This window comes from Rana temporaria, chromosome 12 (genome assembly GCF_905171775.1).
Source record: "Rana temporaria chromosome 12, aRanTem1.1, whole genome shotgun sequence".
NCBI lineage: Eukaryota > Metazoa > Chordata > Amphibia > Anura > Ranidae > Rana > Rana temporaria.
This window is the reverse complement of record NC_053500.1, coordinates 39,249,970-39,269,247: the sequence shown is the minus strand read 5'-3', so window position 1 is coordinate 39,269,247 and position 19,278 is coordinate 39,249,970. Positions and strand designations below refer to the sequence as shown.

At 46.0% G+C, this 19,278-nt stretch overlaps 1 protein-coding gene across 1 annotated transcript in view; it reads right to left on the bottom strand.

The window, feature by feature from the left end:
• Positions 1-711: 711 nt before the first annotated feature.
• The window catches only part of NT5C3B (5'-nucleotidase, cytosolic IIIB), a 25,219-nt gene continuing 6,652 nt past the window's right edge, over positions 712-19,278 (bottom strand). The window contains exons 2-9 of the mRNA XM_040329769.1: positions 18,336-18,434; positions 14,944-15,013; positions 14,804-14,850; positions 8,887-8,972; positions 8,138-8,227; positions 7,676-7,838; positions 5,193-5,393; positions 712-1,192 (exon numbers count right to left, since the gene is read on the bottom strand). Coding sequence (XP_040185703.1) covers positions 1,082-1,192; positions 5,193-5,393; positions 7,676-7,838; positions 8,138-8,227; positions 8,887-8,972; positions 14,804-14,850; positions 14,944-15,013; positions 18,336-18,434 — 867 coding nt within the window. The 3' untranslated portion in view covers positions 712-1,081. The remainder of the gene's footprint in view (positions 1,193-5,192; positions 5,394-7,675; positions 7,839-8,137; positions 8,228-8,886; positions 8,973-14,803; positions 14,851-14,943; positions 15,014-18,335; positions 18,435-19,278) is intronic.

Sequence of the window (19,278 nt, the reverse complement as noted above, 5' to 3'; positions counted from 1 at the left end):
ACTCACATGGCCCTGATAAAAAGTTTACATACCCTGAAATGTTTGGCCTTGGTACAGACACAGAAGGTGGCATACACACAGGTTAAAATGGTAATTAAATGTCAATTTCCCACATTTGTGTCTTTTTAAATCACAAATAGTGTGTGTATAAATAGACAGACAATGGGGTTATTTATGAAAGGCAAATCCACTTTGCCTTACAAGTGCAAAGTGCACTTGAAATTGCACTTGGAAGTGCAGTCGCTGTAAATCTGAGGGGAAGATCTGACATGAGGGGAAGCTCTGCTGATTTTATCATCTAATCATGTGCAAGCTAACATGCGTTTTTTTATTTTCCTTGCATGTCCCCCTCGGATGTACAGTGACTGAACTTCCAAGTGCACTATCAGTGCAATTTCAAGTGCAATATGCACTTGTAGCGCAACGTGGATTTGCCTTTAATAAATAACACCCAATGAGTTTGTTAGCTCTCATATGGATGCACTGAGCAGTCATGTCAAAATTGTCAGACTTTTTTGTTTATATCGCAAAAAGCAAAAACCGCAGAGGTGATCAAATACCGTCAAAAGAAAGCTACATTTGTGGAAAAAATTGTCATTTTTATTTGGGTACAATGTCTCACAAACCGCGCAATTGTCACTTAATTTAATGCAGTGCCGCATCGCAAAAAATGGCCTTGTCAAGAAGAGGGTAAACCTTCCGGAGGTCAAGTGGTTAAGCTTTGGCAATAAAGCCTGGAAGCCGATTGGTTACTATGGAGAGTTGCACCATATTTTGCACTTTTCAGTACATAACCCCCACTAGAAGTCATCTTCTTTTAGCTATCCTCGGCTTCATAAACAATAAAAAAGCTGAAAATTATTAAAATTAATGTTGCCCATAGAGGCCGAGTAAATGTTAATTTTCAAGGTGTTTCAAGGTGTTAAGGAAGTGTAATTAATCAACTAAAAACAGTTTGTGGGGAAGTTTTGTAATGATATTAGTTGTAGAAGACATGGGCCTATCCTGTCCGTAGAGTCGGGAGGTATCTTGGCAGGTTGCAGGAATTGGAGTGCAGTTTGGCGAGATTGTAGGAAGAGGATTAGTTCTTGGCGGTAATGCGATTAAGAATGCCGTTCGCCACATCCAGAGTTTCATCTCTGACCAGCACTATGTCATAAGACTGGAGAAACTGCTCCATCAGCTCCTCCACCTGCAAAAGAGACATAATTAAAGGGAAGTCCAAGGCAACACCAATAATGGGGCATTAGCCCAAATAATAATCTTACCCATAAGCTTGGTCCAAATGAACTATATAATATAAACTTCACTAAAACAGCTGGTGGCTTTAGGCTTGGTTCACACCTTCAGGTTGGACCAAGTGCAGACACGTTTCTGCATATCACATGTATGGCAGCCTATTCATTTCAACTAGGGTTGTCCCGATTTTTCCCCAAGTACTCGCCGATACCGAATACCGATACTTTTTTATGTCATGTGACAGTGGCACATGTGTCAGTATTTTTTTTACTATTTTTTGTTATGTTTTTTTACAATGCTTTCTTGGGGTTACTTGTCAGTGTGTTTTTTATAAAAAAAAATGATTTTTTACAATTAATTTAATGATTCATTGCAATTTTTTTTTTATAGCCCTGTTGGGGGCTTTGGCGAGATATCAGGGGTTTTAACAGACCTCTGACATCTCCCCTTTGAGACAGAGAAAGGGACTAAGGACTAAGGATTCCCCAGTCCCTTTTTCAGCTGCAATGAAAATGAATGGACGGGAGACATCGGCTCCTCTCCATTCATAAACTGAAGCATCGTAAACACAGGTTGACTGTTCATTCAGAAAAGGTAGGAGCTGGGTTTAGCGGCTCCTACCGCTGCTCTCCATCCTGACAGAGGAGGATATGGAGCATGACAGCTCAAAAAGGGAGATGGAGGGTGACACCGAGTGCGGAGGGGGAGAGCAGCAGCACGGGGGGTGGGGGTTCACGGAGCGGGAGAGCAGAAAAATGCAGAGGACAGCAGTAGCACAGAGGGGGAAGGACAGCAGCAGCATGGAGGGGGAACACTGAACGTGGAGGGGGAGAGCAACACGGAGGGGGGAACTGGAGGAGGATACAGGGACAGTCAGGTATCGGGTGAAGCATCAAGTACTCTGGGAAATGCTTGATATCGGTATAACCCTAATTTGAACAGGCTGCCATACGTGTGAAAAACATGGAAAATAAGTCTCAGACTCCTTTCCAAAAATGCAATGCGTTGATCTGCATGGTACTATGGCACTATGCGGTGTGGCACGCACCTTTGCAGATGTGTGGGGTGCCATTAAAGCTGAACTTCCCCATTTAAAACTTTACAGCTTGGCCCAAACAAACTATATCCATCACTAACATGTGATGCCGCTGGATGTGCGGTATAAACTGTGTGTAGCTGCGGCCACATACAACATACCGCGCTTTGTTCCAGCCTAGAATTCCTGTCTCATACCTGGAACATCAGAATCTATCACAGCAGCCATTCAGAGAAAGTGATTGTATTATATCACGGAATACAAAGCTTCCTCTAATTGGGTCAGAGAGACAGGCCGATGATGTCAGAACCTCTGACTCAGCCAATCAGTGGAAGCTTTGTATTCAATGATGAATACAAAATCGCTTTCTCTGAGCGCCAATCAGATAAGCTCTATTGTGTTCCGGGTATCAGAAGTCTCAGCTGGAACCCGGAACACAGTGCAGTATGACTTTATGTGACCTCAGTGACATACAGTTCATACCACACATCCAGCGGCTGCACATGTTAGCGAAGGACATAGTACGTTTGGGCCAAGCTAAAACTATATAAAAGTATATCAAAAGATGCCCCAGGAAGATTTCACGTGTGACGAAACATGTTGGGCGGAGCTACGCGCTGACGGCATTGCGCCCCATGTGACCCGGAAGTACGGGCAATTTTCGAGTTTGCCGTTAGACTATTTTAATCTATGCAAGATTGTATTTTATGCAAGTAGCCAATAGGCTTTCTTTTTCCAATAAATGTTATATAAACGGTATCACACTATTGGTTTTCCTTTGTATGGTCTGTCTCTGGTCATATTTATCCTGCTGCAAGTGTGACTACCATAGAGGATCTGTTTCATCATCGGAGTGTCCTAGAGTTTTTCAGGTTCCATATACTCTGCAAAGGTTGTTCTGCCTGCCTGACCATCCTAGCAATAGGTGATCCATACCATATGGTAAGCGTCCCGCTCACTGGGTGTGGAGTGTCATAAGAGGCCCTGCATGACTACTTGGTGGTTGTAACGGTATGGCCCATGGGACCCAGAGGCTCTTGAAGGATGTGGGGTACTCCTGTGTCAGCTTCACCAATGACTCTTGCGTCTAGGGTCATCCTATGTCCACTAGGGGTATAGGATGACTGAGAAATTATATCTCGGATTACAAGAGATGAGACAGTAATGATAATTCATGTATTGCAGGATATCTTGAAATATTACAGGTGGTTTATACTGAACCCAACAGGTCAATAGGACAGTATTCATTCATGTGGGGACACATACTGTTGAGGTGTTAATTGAGTCTGGCTCCTAAGATATTTCATTGTGTGAAAGTCTATTGATGATAGATGTGTTGGGGGTTGGCAGTCTGAAAGGTCAGATGTCTGACTTTTCAGCTGTAGTGGATTAGCATGTCAATTACATCTACAAAGGAATGTGTATTGTGCAGCAGGTGAGAATAGCTTATCGTGGAGTCAGAACGTCTGTCTAAGATGTGGATGGAGGGGGACTCGTTAGGAACCATTGTTTGAAGTTGTGGGTGGAGTGTGTCATTGTCCATTTGATTAATGCAGCATTCTTTTTGTGTATATAAAAACCTGCCTTCTCAATAAAATGCTGTAATTCGTTGGAAGAACAGAGCTGTGTGTGTGTGTCTTGTTCTTCTGGGGGAAATCATATGGATCGTGTCTGCTGGATTGTGGAGTGTCGGAAGCTGTCTTGGGTTGGTGGAATGGAATATTGTAACGGCGTTAACCCCTGTCAGTTACAGTGGTGGAATACCTGTTTTGACGATCTATTGGACTTTTATATATTTCAATAATAAGGATTTATTCTCTGCACTACTTTGAATTTATGCAAGTTCACATTTATTTGCCATTCAGATGTCATTTATGCACTGCACATAATTTATAACTAGCGCAATTATTTTTTGCTTTACACATGTTTACCTTGTCTATATCACTTGAATTAATGGCTGCAGTCTTATAAGCACAATGTATTCAGTTTATTTTAGCATGGTATAAACTAAATTTTTCAGCTTTAACAATTAATTTCAATGCTGCACGTCTGTTAAATGGCAGTGCGTTTCTCTGCATGTCGAAAAAGCGTGCGATTTTGCAAATGTTCCCAACACTCAGACATGAGCCTACCCTTAGTCTAGGTTCAAGCCCAGAGTCTCATAAACACACATATTTGCACTACTCACGTAGGGCAGCTGATGCATTTCAATGGGCTGCCCTATGCACAACAAATGCGCCAAAGAAGCTTTTATACCTTTTTTGGGCATTGAGCTTCATGCATTTTTTAAACTGCACATTTATCAAACATCTGCTTGCTGCATTTGGGGTGCAATTAACAATGAATGGACGACGCGTTCTGTGAAAACATGAGCATTCGTGAGCACTCATGGAACACTTAGTTGTGAATGCAGCCTTTGGATGGGTAGGCAGCTACTCCTGTCTACAGGCTGTGACTGTGGAGCCACCTGTTGCACCCCAGCATGAGATTGGTGCCCACTCGCAACCCCAGGGTAAAATTAACGTTCGCCCCATCAGTAAGACACTGGAGCCTGCCCCCATCCCTAGAGTAATAATGGCGTCTACCCCGATTCCCAGGGTAACATTAGTACCTGTCCCGCATCCCCAGGGCAACATTGGCACCCACCCCTCCAGTGTGACATTGATGCCTGCGTCTAGCTCCCTGGTGGCCCTTACACACATCTCACAGGAGTCCTGCGAGTATGTTATCAAGAATACACTAGCAGCATTGGCAGTGCACCGGCTACCCAGAAAAGAAACAGCGTTGACAATGAAACAGTATGTTGTTTCATAAGGAATATCCTTCTCCATATGTGCACAGTACAGGGGACCCCACCACCCTCAGGGCCCCTATGCACAGCGCACATAAAGATTACGCCACAGAGTTGGAGCCTCACCTTGTCATTGAGGTAGCCAATCCTAATAATGTTGTCCAATTTTGTGACTCCTTCGGCCATTGTGAGGTCGCCCAGCGTATCTCCAAGAAGAAGGATGTTACTGCGATGGCTCATCTGCTGGAAGTATTCAGCGTCCACCAGGACGGAATTGTTCTTGTTGTAGGTGTGTATAAGCTTGCCCTTAAAACTTGTAAGAATACCCTAAGAAGAGAAAAGGACATATTACTTTCTTACTACCAAAATAAAGCTCTATTTGTGGGGGGGAAAAGATATACATTTTATATGGGTACAGCGTCACACGCCTACACAATTGTCAGTTAAAGCAACGCAGTACCGCATCGCAAAAAAATGGCCTGGTTAGGGAAGGGGGTAAACCTTCTGGAGCTGAAGTGGTTAAATCACTTTGTCACTTGTGGTGAATATTAGACGTGTTTTTGATTTTAGTATTATTATTGGAATTTACCCCCCCTTCATGACCAGGTCGTTTTTTGCAACTGCGTTAATTTAACCGTCAATCGCACGGCCATGCAACACAGTACACAATGAGAGCTTTCTGTGTGCCCAACGTTGTGTTTTCCCACTGTGTGTGTGCTGCTTTTACTATAGCAGTGTTTCTCAATTCCAGTCCTCAGGCCCCCCCAACAGGTCAGGTTTTCAGGATTTCCCTCAGATGAAAAGGCTGTGGTGATTACTAAGGCAGTGAAACTGATCAAATCACCTGTGCAAAATAATGGAAATCCTGAAAACCTGACCTGTTGGGGAGGACTGTAATTGAGAAACACTGTACTATAGGAAGGCATCCATGTACCTGCTTTGGAGGAACACGATCAACGACTTTCTTACTGACAGCAGTCTGCCTTGTTTACATAGGCAGATCACCGTTCTGGCTCTCTGCTCAACGATCAGCTGGTACCGGCAAACATCGAGTTCATGGTACCCACAGATCAGCTCCCACTTTGTCCAATCACAGCGGGAGCGGCCCGCACGCATGCCCAGACCCAGAAGAGCTGCCGTGTATCTACACACAACCCCATCCTGCTTTAGTCTCTACTTCAGTTACTATTAGTTTTAACTGTTGTTTACCAAATGGCAAGACTACCCTATGCTGTATAACTCATCACTGACAACCCTAGCACATTTTAAGCATTCAGCAAGCTCCCATTTTAAAGTGGTTGTAAACCCTTTACAACCACTTTAACCTACAGGCAAGCCTAAATTAAGGCTTACCTGTAGGTGCTTGAAATATCTCCTAAACCTCCACGGTCACCTCCTCCTAAAATCACGGGCGCCGCCGTCTATGGCGCATGCGCCGTAGACAGCAGCACAGGCGCACTGTAGTGTGCCGTTCCTCATTGAGGCGGGGCCGTCACTGCTGGCACCCGGGCACATGTGCAGGAGCGACGTCATCGTGGCTCCGGCCAATCAGAGCGCCGGAGCCGCGATTTGCGGAAGTAACCCCCGGGCAAGATGTCGGTTGCCCGGGTGTTGGAAGAGGGCGGCTGCGAGGGCTTCTATCGGAGGTGATTACATAATGAACTAGTATGCCATGCATACTAGCTTATTATGCCTTTATCTTGCAGGTGGTGTTTTTTTTTTTTTTTTTTATATACCTGGGTTTACTATCTCTTTAAAGAAACAGTGGTCAGCCCTCACAGGGAAATCATTGGAGTTCACAGGGGCTGCTGTTTGACCTCCTTTTGCCCATCTGGACACGCAATGTTCCAGTCACTGTATAGCAGAATCCTTTATGTCCCCCACATCAATGTGCTATATAGTCATAGTTTAAGGCTCCATTCACATCTAGCCGGACGAAATCGCGGCGTTTTGTCCCGCGAATTGCGGCGGCAAATAGCGGCGTTTTGTACCGCGATTTGCGGCGACATAACGCCGCGATTGTCCGCCTAGATGTGCCCCTCTATGGAGATGGTTCCCGAACGCCGAAAGCCGCCTAAAAAAAGGTCCGGGACCTTTTTTCAGGCGGCAGGCGAAGGGCGTGGAGATGTGAACCATCTCCATAGAGGGCAATGTGTTTCCAGCCCTCTGGCGGCAGCGGCGTCACACTACAGGCGACAAAACGCCTAGGTGTGAATGGGGACTAACCATTGTAGGTAGCCACGCTGCCCACACAGCCTCCTTCACAGACACTCTTAAAAGGTAATTGCTAGGGACCACTAGGAACTGGCCTGGCCTCAACTAACCCATCATTCCTTTTTCATTTCTGACCCATCTGCAGCAAAACTTCACCTTTTTCTCAATCTCCGTCTAGTATTATGAACCTTTCTATTCTCTTCTGGTGCAACAGGACTCTTCCACTGTCACTTGATAGTGCCCTTATAAGTGTTACTAGGACACCCTGGTGCGTTGTTAGATCTCACTTGGTCTCCCTTGTCAAGTAAACCCAACTTGGTCCCCTAAAACAGTGCAGACCACCAAGCTTTCAGCAGGGCTGCCCCACAGGTCGGTGGATTTGGCATTTCACTTACCTGATCATCAAAGTCCATGTAGTTCGAGACCACCTTAATATTGGGATGATAAACTCCAGCCTGGCGGATAATCTCTTCCAGAACATCTCCAATACCAGCTGAGAAAATAAACAGAGGGATCTCATTCTGGTATAGAGTGCCAAAAAAATTCTCAAAACCATCCCTGAAAAAAAAAAAAAAAAAAATAACAAAGACAAACCAACTTTGTATAGATGATGCAAGGATGAAAATCATATTTAATGGCGGATAAGAGAAAATTGTAATTAAAGTGATACTAAATTTACATTGTCCCTTCTATTTCTGTATGTGAATTAAGACACTAAGCATAGCTAGAGCCGCCCGATCACCAGATCATAAAGTGAGTATCCAGCTCCAATTATTACCACGATGGCGACTAACTCTGAAGGCCCCATTAAAAAAAAAAGCAATGGTGGGTGCGCCAACATTTGGTTGTTCTCTTACCGTAGCTTAGCCTGAGCCTCCTTCACAATCTGCGCTAGCTTTTGCTTCTCGATCCTCTGTTCACAGAGCAATGTGTGCGCTTTACTCCACCTGACACAAAGATTAGAAGAAGCTGGTCAAAAAAACGCAAAGCCTCTGCAATACAAAGATCTTCATCAGCAGTTTGTTAAATGAAAGCATAGGATTCAATTGGGTCATTTTTTTATTTGTTCAACCCACCGGTTTATCGGGAAAAAAAAGTACCGTATTTATCGCGGTATAACGCGCTCCCGCGTATACCGCGCACCCCTAAAGTGGCACCCAATCCTGTGGAAAAAAAGTTTTTTTGTACTTACAGTTTTGGTGTCTTGCGCGGCGTCCATCGGCGGCTTCGGGTGTCCTCTTCGGCGGGTCCGGCGTCCTTCTGCGGCGGGTCCGGGCGTCCTCCCCGCCACGAGTTTGAATACTGCGCCGGCATATACCGAGCGCAGTACACTCGTGTATCTTCGGGCAGGCTCGGCAACTGTCGCGCCGACGTCCTGTACGCTCAGGACGTCAGTGCGAGAGGCGCCGAGACTGCCCGAAGATACACGAGTGTACTGCGCTCGGTATATGCCGGCGCAGTATTCAAACTCGTGGCGGGAAAGCGGGTATCGGCGTATATCGCGCACCCACGATTTTGCCCTGATTTTCAGGGCAAAATAGTGCGCGGTATACGCCGATAAATACAGTAAATAAACTTTAATTGATTGCTCTCTACATGTTCTCACCATTCCACCATCAGCGGGTACTTCTCCTCGATGGTCCGATGAGGGTCAATTTCAAGGGGGTAGTAGAAGTTAAAAAGATCCTTTAACTGAAAATAAAAAAGACAATACAAGGTTATATATAGAAGTGTAAACTTTTAAAACTGCCTATTAGAAGGATGCCATACCAAAGTGTCAAAGCATTCAAATGAACAATTCAAATGGAATCCAGCGATGTCAGCACCCCAAGCTGATTCATCCATCGGCACCGGCATCCTTACTAAAGGGAGAACAGGAAGTGAACCCTTGCCGCTTCACAGTCCGTTTCTTACTGCGCTTGCGCGAGTCACGCTGCGCTTTCTGAATGGTCCCGCTGTCTTCTGGGACCTCTGTGTAGATTAGGGATGAGCTTCGGCCTGTCTGGATCCTAGTCTATAACACACCTAAGAGTGCCCACCAGGAAGTGGTCACCCGTACTGTACAATCATAAGAAGCAGAGACATTCCAGGCCCCACACAGACATGACTCTTGTATATGTGGGGCATTGGGACAGGGAATGCACCGGCCGCAATTGATTGGCCCACTACAGTGACTGCTTCATGGCCAGCTTACTCAAATGGGATCGGACTAGGATCCAGACAGGCCTGAGCTCATCCCGGTTTACAATCAGGAGCTGGACAAGATCATCATCGTGCGAGTGCCGGGAAAGCCAATCATAGTGGTCACATGACCGGAAACTCCACCTCCCAGCATCAAGGTGGCACTTAAAGCACCGGCTGATGCATTCGTAGTATTGCCGTTTTCTCATAGATACAACTCTAATATTGGACTTTAACCACTTAAGGACCGCCTCATGTAAATATACGTCAGCAGAATGGCACGGACAGGCACATGCACGTACCTGTACGTCCTCTGCTTGACGTGGGTCGGGGGTCCGGTCGGGGGTCCGATCGGGGACCCCCCCCCCCCCCGGTACATGCGGCGGTCGGTAAGCCTCGGGGAGCGATCCGGGACGACGGCGCGGCTATTCGTTTATAGCCGCCCCGTCGCGATCGCTCCCTGGAGCTGAAGAACGGGGAGAGCCGTATGTAAACACAGCTTCCCCGTGCTTCACTATGGCGGCGCATCGATCGAGTGATCCCTTTTATTAGGGAGACCTGATCGATGATGTCAGTCCTACAGCCACACCCTACAGTTGTAAACACACACAAAGTGAACCCTAAATGTTACAGCGCCCCCTGTGTTTAACTCCCAAACTGCAACTGTCATTTTCACAATAAAGAATGCAATTTAAATGCATTTTTTGCTGTGAAAATGACAATGGTCCCAAAAATGTGTCACAATTGTCCGAAGTGTCCGCCATAATGTCGCAGTCACGAAAAAAATCGGTGATCGCCGCCATTAGTAGTAAAAAATAAAAAAAAATTAAAAAAAAATGCAATAAAACTATCCCCTATTTTGTAAACGCTATAAATTTTGCGCAAACCAACCGATAAACAATTATTGTGATTTTTTTTTACCAAAAATAGGTAGAAGAATACGTATCGGCCTAAACTGAGGAAAAAAAAAAATTTTATATATGTTTTTGGGGGATATTTATTATAGCAAAAAGTAAAAAATATTGCGTTTTTTTCAAAATTGTCGCTCTATTTTTGTTTATAGCACAAAAAATAAAAACCGCAGAGGTGATCAAATACCACCAAAAGAAAGCTCTATTTGTGGGAAAAAAAGGACGCCAATTTTGTTTGGGAGCCATGTCGCAGGACCGCGCAATTGTCTGTTAAAGCGACGCAGTCCCGAACTGTAAAAACCCCTTGGGTCTTTAGGCAGCATATTGGTCCGGGGCTTAAGTGGTTAAAGGCCAAGTTCACCTTTGGAAGATATTACATGTTTCACCAGTATTCAGAGCGGAACATGGGGCATGTTTCAGCTCCTGCCCCCTTTCCCCCCCTCCTTGTAATATCAGGCGGGGGTTCTCCTCCCCTCACAACCGCTGTCACTTATTAAACCCAATGCAGCTGCATGGAGCTTCGCTCACACAGCCGAATCTCTTATTCAGATTGCTGTGAATGAAAAAACTACAAGTACCGTCTTCCACTGCAGCAGACAGACTAGTTGCTATGGGCTGCGGAGGTACAGATGAGTGCTCTCAAAGTCCGCTGATAAGTCCTCTGGCTTTTAAACAGAAATCCTATACAGAGGTACAGGCTAAAAGCTGCAGGAGACCACATTGCAGCCATGATCTAGTGATTGCGGGTGCAATGCTTTCCAGGAAAAAATAATAAAATGCACAAAAAGTTCTAATCCCATCGCGTTTTGAACAGATCTTCAGAATCAGACGCAAGCAACACTGATTTATATCATGAAAGAGCTAAATGATTATCAGCCATGTAAAGGTAAAAACACTGAATCCGCTCTCAGCAAGACTGGTGCAGCTGGTCAGGATTCTGTGGAGTATCCGCCATCAGTATGTTGTCTGTTTATGTACAGGAACTATCCCTGGGTCCTTACATGCATCCCCCCCCCCCCATGTACTTCAGACATTCCCACAGGCTGGGAATGTTTTTACCTGTATATGGGGGATATATGGCAAAGCTAAATATTTATCAGCATTGCTTTGTCCATGATAGGCTGTTCGAAACGCGTTGGTTTTAGAACATGCCTACATGATCTAATAGAACCAATATTTAAAAGTAATATTAAGGGAAAGTTTAAAAGAAAACAAAAAAACCCCACCGTGCTATACTTACAACAGAGAAGAAGAGCGGATATGAGATGGGTAGAGTTAGTGTTTTAGTCCCAAAATAGTATGCTTACAACAAAAAATATTGAAAAAAGACCAACTCCTATATGACGGCATGTAGTTGCCATCATCCCATGATACTTGAAAATATTCGAATATACCTCATGAAGTGGGATTATATGGGCAACACACAAAAAAGGTTAAAAATATATATTTTGAACCTTTTTTGCGTGTTGCCCATATAATGCCACTTCATGAGGTATATTCGAATATTTACAACAAAAAATATTTAGCCCACAGGATTTTTTAAAAAGAAAACCATCATACAATGGCAAGAAAATGTATGTGAACCCTTTTGGGATGATATGGATTTCTGCACAAATTGGTCATTAAATTATGATCTGATCTTTATATAAGTCACAACAATAGACAATCACAGTCTGCTTAAACTAATAAAACACACAAAGAATTAAATGTTACCATGTTTTTATTGAACACACCATGTAAACATTCACAGTGCAGGTGGAAAAAGTATGTGATGGCGAACCTTTTTGAGCCCGAGTGCCCAAACCGCAACGCAAAACCAACTTATTTCTTTCAAAGTGCCAACAGAGAATTAAACCTACCAGCGGCTCTGTACAGATGATGCGACTGATCATCCCTCTGAATGAGCCCTGAGGGACCAAAAACATACGATTCTGCCAGATTCGATCAGAATGCAGGGATTAGGAATGCGTTGTGCTCAGAATGCACTGTGCAACATACACTGACCTACCTGATGCATGCACTCACCTACCTGACACATGCTTTCTACACTACTCACATCCATCCCCCCCACACACAGTACAATGTAGATCGGAAGGATCCATCCTCCCTACCTTTCCATGGCCTCATCGTCCAGCTCTCCCCGGGCAGTATTGAAGGAATCCCCGCCATTCAGCCGCCCCTCGATATCCCAGCCACCGGGAGGTCAGCTAGCAACCACTGCACCTCTCCCCATGGATGATCTGCTCTGAGCACGGCCTCTAACCCTCCACTTTTTCACAGGCTGCACAAGAAGGACAGACTGAACCAAAGTCGTCCTGGAGCATTGGGAGCTGGAATAGAGCGCGCCTGCAGAAAGGAGTGCCCGAATGCCTTACCATAGGTGTAGGGGTCCGGGGGAGACAATAAGCTGCAGAACAGAGTCGGGAAGGTGGAGGAAGAATTTTAGACCCCCCCCTAAACAGCGCACATGGAACAAGATGACTGTCTGATGTCACTGGCACTGATACAATGAAGGAAGCTGGCTCCTCCGCGCCTGCACCATCAGTGCAAGTGACTGCCTGGCTGGGGGATTCCCATGGCGTGAGGACAGAGAGGGCTTGGCGTGCCAGCTGTGGCACGCGTGCCATAGGTTCGCCATCACTGCGAGCCTAGACTAATGACATCTCCAAGAGCCACTTGGAGTGAGGTGTCAGCCAACTGGAGTCCAATCAATGAGATGAGATGGGAGGTGTTGGTTACAGCTGCCCTATAAAAAACACACACCAGTTCTGGGTTTGCTTTTCACAAGAAGCATTGCCTGATGTGAATGATGCCTCGCACAAAAGAGCTCTCAGAAGACCTACGATTAAGAATTGTTGACTTGCATAAAGCTGGAAAGGGTTATAAAAGTATCTCCAAAAGCCTTTCTGTTTATCAGTCCACGGTAAGACAAATTGTCTATAAATGGAGAAAGTTCAGCACTGCTGCTACTCTCCCTAGGAGTGGTCGCCCTGTAATGATGACTGCAAGAGCACAGCACAGACTGCTTAATGAGGTGAAGAAGAATTCTACAGTGTCAGCTAAAGACTTACAAAAGTCTCTGGCATATGCCAACATCCCCGTTTGCGAATATACGATACATAAAACACTAAATAAGAATGGATTTCATGGGAGGATACCACAGAGGAAGCCACTGCTGTTCAAAAAAAAAAAAAAAAAACATTGCTGCACGTTTACATTTTGCACAAGAGCACCTGGGTGTTCCACAGCAGTACTGGCAAAATATTCTGTGGACAGATGAAACCAAAGTTGAGTTGTTTGGAAGAAACACACACAACACTATGTGTGGAGAAAAAGAGGCACAGCACACCAACATCAAAACCTCATCCCAACTGTGAAGTATAGTGGTGGGGGCATCATGGTTTGGGGCTGCTTTGCTGTGTCAGGGCCTGGATGGATTGCTATCATCGAAGGAAAAATGAATTCCTAAGTTTATTAAGACATTTTGCAGGAGCACTTAAAGCGGGGGTTCACTCGTACATAACACTTTTTCCCCTTAGATGGATGCTCGTTTTGTCTAGGGGAATCGTCTATTTGTTTTAAAATATGAGCTGTACTTACCGTTTACGAGATGCATCTTCTCCGCCGCTTCCGGGTATGGGCTGCGGGACTGGGCGTTGCTATTTTGATTCACAGTCTTCCGAGAGGCTTCCGACGGTCACATCCATCGCGTCACGATTTTCCGAAAGAAGCCCAACGTCGGTGCGCAGGCGCAATATAGAGCCGCACCGACGTTCGGCTTCTTTCGGCTACTAGTGACGCGATGGATGCGACCGTCGGAAGCCTCTCAGAAGACTGTCAATCAAGAAGGAACGCCCGCTCCCGAAGACCCATAGGGGACCCAAGGGGAAAAATTGTTTTATGGGTGAACTCCCGCTTTAAGGCCATCTGTCCACCAGCTGAAGCTCAAAAGAAGATGGGTGTTGCAACAGGACAACGACCCAAAGCATAGAAGTAAATCAACAACAGAATGGCCTAAACCGAAGAAAATATGCCTTCTGGAGTGGCCCAGTCAGAGTCCTGACCTCAACCCGATTGAGATGCTGTGGCATGACCTCAATAAAGCGATTCACACCAGACATCCCAAAAATATTGCTGAACTGAAACAGTTCTGTAAAGAGGAATGGTCAAGAATTACTCCTGACCGTTGTTCACGTCTGAATCAGCAAGCTGGGTTTGGAGAGTGGACACCACTGTACCTCTTCTTTTTAGGAACTGAAAGTGGTGTCACCTGCCTGGCTGTGCATTCTGGTACGTTTTGTAAATCTCAGGACTGGATAGATAGAAATACAAATCCTTCATTAGGTTAAACAGCTCCCTTATACGTTTTGTCGATCGACCAGAGCGATCCACTAAACGGTGATCAGCATTAAAGGCTATGCCATGACTCACCTTCTTCCTGCAGTCCTCGCTAATGATGTTGCTGTTGTCAACGATATCTGTATAGGAGAGATGGGGAGGAGATGGCAAGCAGCGTTATTCCCCGCAGAATGTTACAGGAGACCAGTAGGGGGCGACAGCGTTATACTCACTATAGCAGGTGGGGCATCTTTTTCCATTAAACCCGAAGCGGCTGAGTGTCATGTCAAAATCAGAAATCACCTGGAGATCGACCAATGGAGGTTCATTATTACAGTTTACTACAGCACCACATTGTATAAAGGTTTACAGTAAACACACATACACTGCTAATACATTCTTCAATCAAAAAATGAAACCTATAAAAAAAAAATATGACTTTCTATCTCTTAATAGGGTTTGTTTATTGCAATACGAGGCCCTTCATTGCACTGTAAGGGCTCCTCCACATTGAGTGTGGCTTCCTCTGAAGAGCGATCAGCACTGGCATCACTTTCACAGGTGGCGAGGTGTTGTATTGCCTCCTCACTGCCCGATTTATTATTATTCTTATACAGGATTTATATAGTGCCAACAGTTTGCGCAGCGCTTTACAATATAAAAGGGAGACAATACACCACAATTTAATACAGGAAGGTCCCCCTCCCGGGCGCTTACCATCTATATAGATTTAACCCTTTAATCCCCCATTGGACTCAATGAATGAGCTGAATAAGTGGTGCCGTTTGTCAAACTCTGCACCCAGAGTTAAAGTGTTAGTTCACCGTTAACCACGTCAATACCAGGCACTTTCACCCCCTTCCTGTCAAGGCCAATTTTCAGGGTCCAGGGCTGTCACATTTTGAATGACTATCGTGCAACACTGTGCCCAAACTAATTCTTTATACTTTTCTTCACACAAATAAACCAGTTTTTTTTTGCAAAAAAAAACCCAAAAAAACAAAAAACACCAAAAATGTTGAAAAAAATATATAGGTTTCTTAGTTTCTGGCAGCAAATTTTTTAAATAAGTAATTTTTCTCCTGCACTGATGAGGCGGCACTAATATGCAGCACGGATGGACACTGATGAGGCGGTACCAATAGGCAGCACTGATGAGGCGGTACCAATATGCAGCACTGATGGACACCGATAGGCGGCACTAAAAGGTAGCACAGATTGGCCTCACTGATGGGCACTGTTAAGGCCACACTAATATGCAGCACTGATGAGGTGGCACCAATATGCAGCACTAGTGAGGTGGCACCAATATGCAGCACTAGTGAGGTGGCACCAATATGCAGCACTAGTGAGGTGGCACCAATATGCAGCACTAGTGAGGTGGCACCAATATGCAGCACTAGTGAGGTGGCACCAATATGCAGCACTAGTGAGGTGGCACCAATATGCAGCACTAGTGAGGTGGCACCAATATGCAGCACTAGTGAGGTGGCACAGATTGGCCTCACTGATGGGCACCGGTGATCAGTGCCCTGAATACCTTTACACATTTTTCCTGTGATGAGATCCTGTTTTTTTTTTTAGCGCTCCTCACACTCTGTCAGTGTGAGGTGAGGAGAGACGATAAATGGCATTTCCTTGTTTACATGCGATTGGACAGCTCTTTGCCGAGATTGGGGTCGCGCAGTGTCCTAGGCGGCTAAACTAGGCACCAACATATGACGTCGTCCCAGAACGACAGTGGGCGGGCAGGAAGCAGAACTTACCTCCAGTGATCCTCAGCTCTCAGCAATCCCCCCTCTTCTCTATGCAGTACTTTCGGGATGGACCAGATCGATTTTGTTGATCAGAACGATGAAAGTAAATAAATCTGGTCCGTCCAGAAAGCGATGCACAGAGTAGGCAGCACAGTGATGAAGTGGTTAGCACTTCCACCTGGCAGCACTAGGGGGTGTCAGTTCAAATACCAACCACAGCAACACCTGCCTGGAGTTTGCATTCTCTATGCATGCAACCAGGCAGGCTCTTGCACTACATATATTAAAAGGTAAATCTAAAGGAAACTGAATAAGATAATTGTATAATGTATGGCCAGCCTAACTGTCAGGTTGGACAGGGCGCACCGATCCCTCAAACACGGTCTGATAACGCAGCTAGCAAGGAGATGCTTACTTTGATGGCACTTCTCTAAGTCTCCAAGCACTGGTCTGAAACATTTTACCTGACAAGCCCCCCCGTCCTCCTGCATTCCTCATGAAGAGCTTGCCTTGGGGAAATGAACCATCTGTCAATGTAACCATCTCCTTGCTAGCAGCGTTATCATACGGCCATAGCAGCAGAAGGATCCGACCTTACAGCTAGCCTTATACAGCACCTAAGGAGATGGGACAAAGTACATGGAAGGAGAACAAAAAACATTAATGAAATTAGGGTTGTCCCGATACCACTTTTTTTAGGACCGAGTACAAGTACCGATACTTTTTTTATGTACACCCCAAATGCAGCCATGTCCCCAAACATATGCAGCCATGTCCCCCACATGCAGCCATGTCACCGTATATCCAGCCATGTCCCCCGTATATCCAGCCATGTCCCCCGTATATCCAGCCATGTCCCCCGTATATCCAGCCATGTCCCCCGTATATCCAGCCATGTCCCCCGTATATCCAGCCATGTCCCCCGTATATCCAGCCATGTCCCCCGTATATCCAGCCATGTCCCCCGTATATCCAGCCATGTCCCCCGTATATCCAGCCATGTCCCCCGTATATCCAGCCATGTCCCCCGTATATCCAGCCATGTCCCCCGTATATCCAGCCATGTCCCCCGTATATCCAGCCATGTCCCCCGTATATCCAGCCATGTCCCCCGTATATCCAGCCATGTCCCCTGTACCTACGGTTAATCACCGCGGCGCGGGGAACATTACAGTCAGCGTTCGTTTGAACAGCTGTTTTCCCTGCCGCGCATAGACACTCCCCCTTGCTCGCGATTGGACAGATCCGTCCAAGGGGGAGTGTCTATGCGCGGCGGGGAAAACAGCTGTTCAAACGAAAGCTGTCTGTAATGTTCCCCGCGCCGCGGTGATTAATGTGACATCGGCGGCAGTGGCGTTGGTGGCGGCGGAGGGGGGGGGGGGGGGGGGAGTATTCTATTTTAGTATCGGCGGTATTAGCGGGAGTACGAGTACTCCCGCTAATACTCGGTATCGGTCACGATACCGATACTGGTACCGGTACAACCCTAAATAAAATGTCTTTGTGACTGTCGGTTCACACTGTTACATCGCATGCAATTCACACAGGAAACACACCGCATTCCTGTGCAAATCACATGCGATTCTGATTTTAAATGGCGCAAATCGCACCACATCCGCATGAAAAAAGGTGCTGGCAGCTTTCTTTTTTTTATTTTTGCACTGGAACCTGATCGCATGGGTGTGCATACATCAGACAAACGCAATGCGTTTTATGAGCCGCTTTTGGGCTACTGTTAACTTTTAATTGACAAACGCAGCAGATCTCATGAACACGGTCCAATTGCTATGCAGTACAGGAATCGCTGCTTTTCCTTATCGCATCAGTGTGAACCGGGGGGCGTTAAAGTGTAAAGGACTCAAACTGACCTGTAATTTGGTATCCCCTCCAGTTTGCAATGCCCTGATCAGTTCTTCAACCCTCTGCGGGTCTTTCATACGAACCGTGTCCTTATCCAGCTCTGGTATCTGAAAAATATTGATCATCAGAAAAAGGTAGTTAACACGATGAAAAATTAATCAGCGTTCGATTCTCTGACTGCTGAGACACCTGCTGGCCACTGGGATGGTGGGGGCGCACCTGAGCTCCAAAATCAGAGTGAACCGAAGCCTGGATGCCAAACGGGACTGGATTTGGGGGATCCTGGCTCCTATGGACAACTCCTACTACACATAGAGGTGTGAGGGAGCAAAGGTTGGACATCTTAGGGCAGGGGTCTTCAAACTACGGCCCTCCAGCTGTTGCAGAACTACATACCCCATGAGGCATTGCAAAGCACTGACATTAACAGACATGACTAGGCATGATGGGAATTGTAGTTAATGAACGAATGGAGGGCCATAGTTTAAACACCCCTGCCTTGGTTTAAAGGCCGCTGCCTTGGTCTAAAAAAAAAAAAAAAACCCTGGGCTAGATTCAGGTACCGCTGCGCACTTCTTACGGAGGCGCAGCGTACCGTTTTTGCCCTGCGCCCCCGCAAATTATCTGCGCTACGCTTCATTCACGAAGCAGTAGCCACGTAATTTGCGTGGGCGCTCCTCAAAAATGCCTGGCGTAAGGGCGCGTAATTTAAATGATCCCGTAGGGGGGCGTGGATCATTTAAATTAGGCGCGTTCCCGCGCCGAACGTAGTGCGGAAAACTTTCCCGACGTGCATTGCGGCAAATGACGTCGCAAGGACGTCATTTGCTTCAAAGTGAACGTAAATGGCGTCCAGCTTCGCGACGCGGGAACGACGGGTATACGTAGCATTGGCTGCCCCTGCTAATAGCAGGAGCAGCCTTACGCGAAACCCGACGAACGGAAACGACG